The following is a 206-nucleotide window of genomic DNA, read 5'->3' as shown; positions in this document are numbered from 1 at the left end:
TTCCACCTTCTCCACCTCATGATTTTCAGACACTGCAGACGCCTCCCGAGTGTCTCCTGGTACCTCTTCCTGCTTCTCCACTGGATGATTTTCAGATTCTGCAGACGCCTACCGAGTGTCTTCTGGTACGTCATCCACCTTCTCCACCTGATGATTTTCAGACACTGCAAATGCCTCCCGAGAGTCTCTTGGTACCCTTTGCATCT

At 51.0% G+C, this 206-nt stretch overlaps 1 protein-coding gene across 1 annotated transcript in view; it reads left to right on the top strand.

Moving 5' to 3' along the window:
- The window catches only part of LOC105524112 (nuclear pore complex-interacting protein family member B3-like), a gene marked incomplete at its 3' end in the record, with an annotated part of 17,798 nt that extends 17,673 nt beyond the window's left edge, over window positions 1-125 (top strand). The window contains exon 6 of the mRNA XM_011959232.1: window positions 30-125. Coding sequence (XP_011814622.1) covers window positions 30-125 — 96 coding nt within the window. The remainder of the gene's footprint in view (window positions 1-29) is intronic.
- Window positions 126-206: the final 81 nt, after the last annotated feature.

The sequence above is a fragment of the Colobus angolensis genome, unplaced genomic scaffold (assembly GCF_000951035.1).
Source record: "Colobus angolensis palliatus isolate OR3802 unplaced genomic scaffold, Cang.pa_1.0 Scaffold1132, whole genome shotgun sequence".
NCBI classification, from domain to species: domain Eukaryota; kingdom Metazoa; phylum Chordata; class Mammalia; order Primates; family Cercopithecidae; genus Colobus; species Colobus angolensis.
The sequence above is the reverse complement of the archived record's forward strand: the minus strand, read 5'-3'. Positions and strand labels throughout refer to the sequence as shown.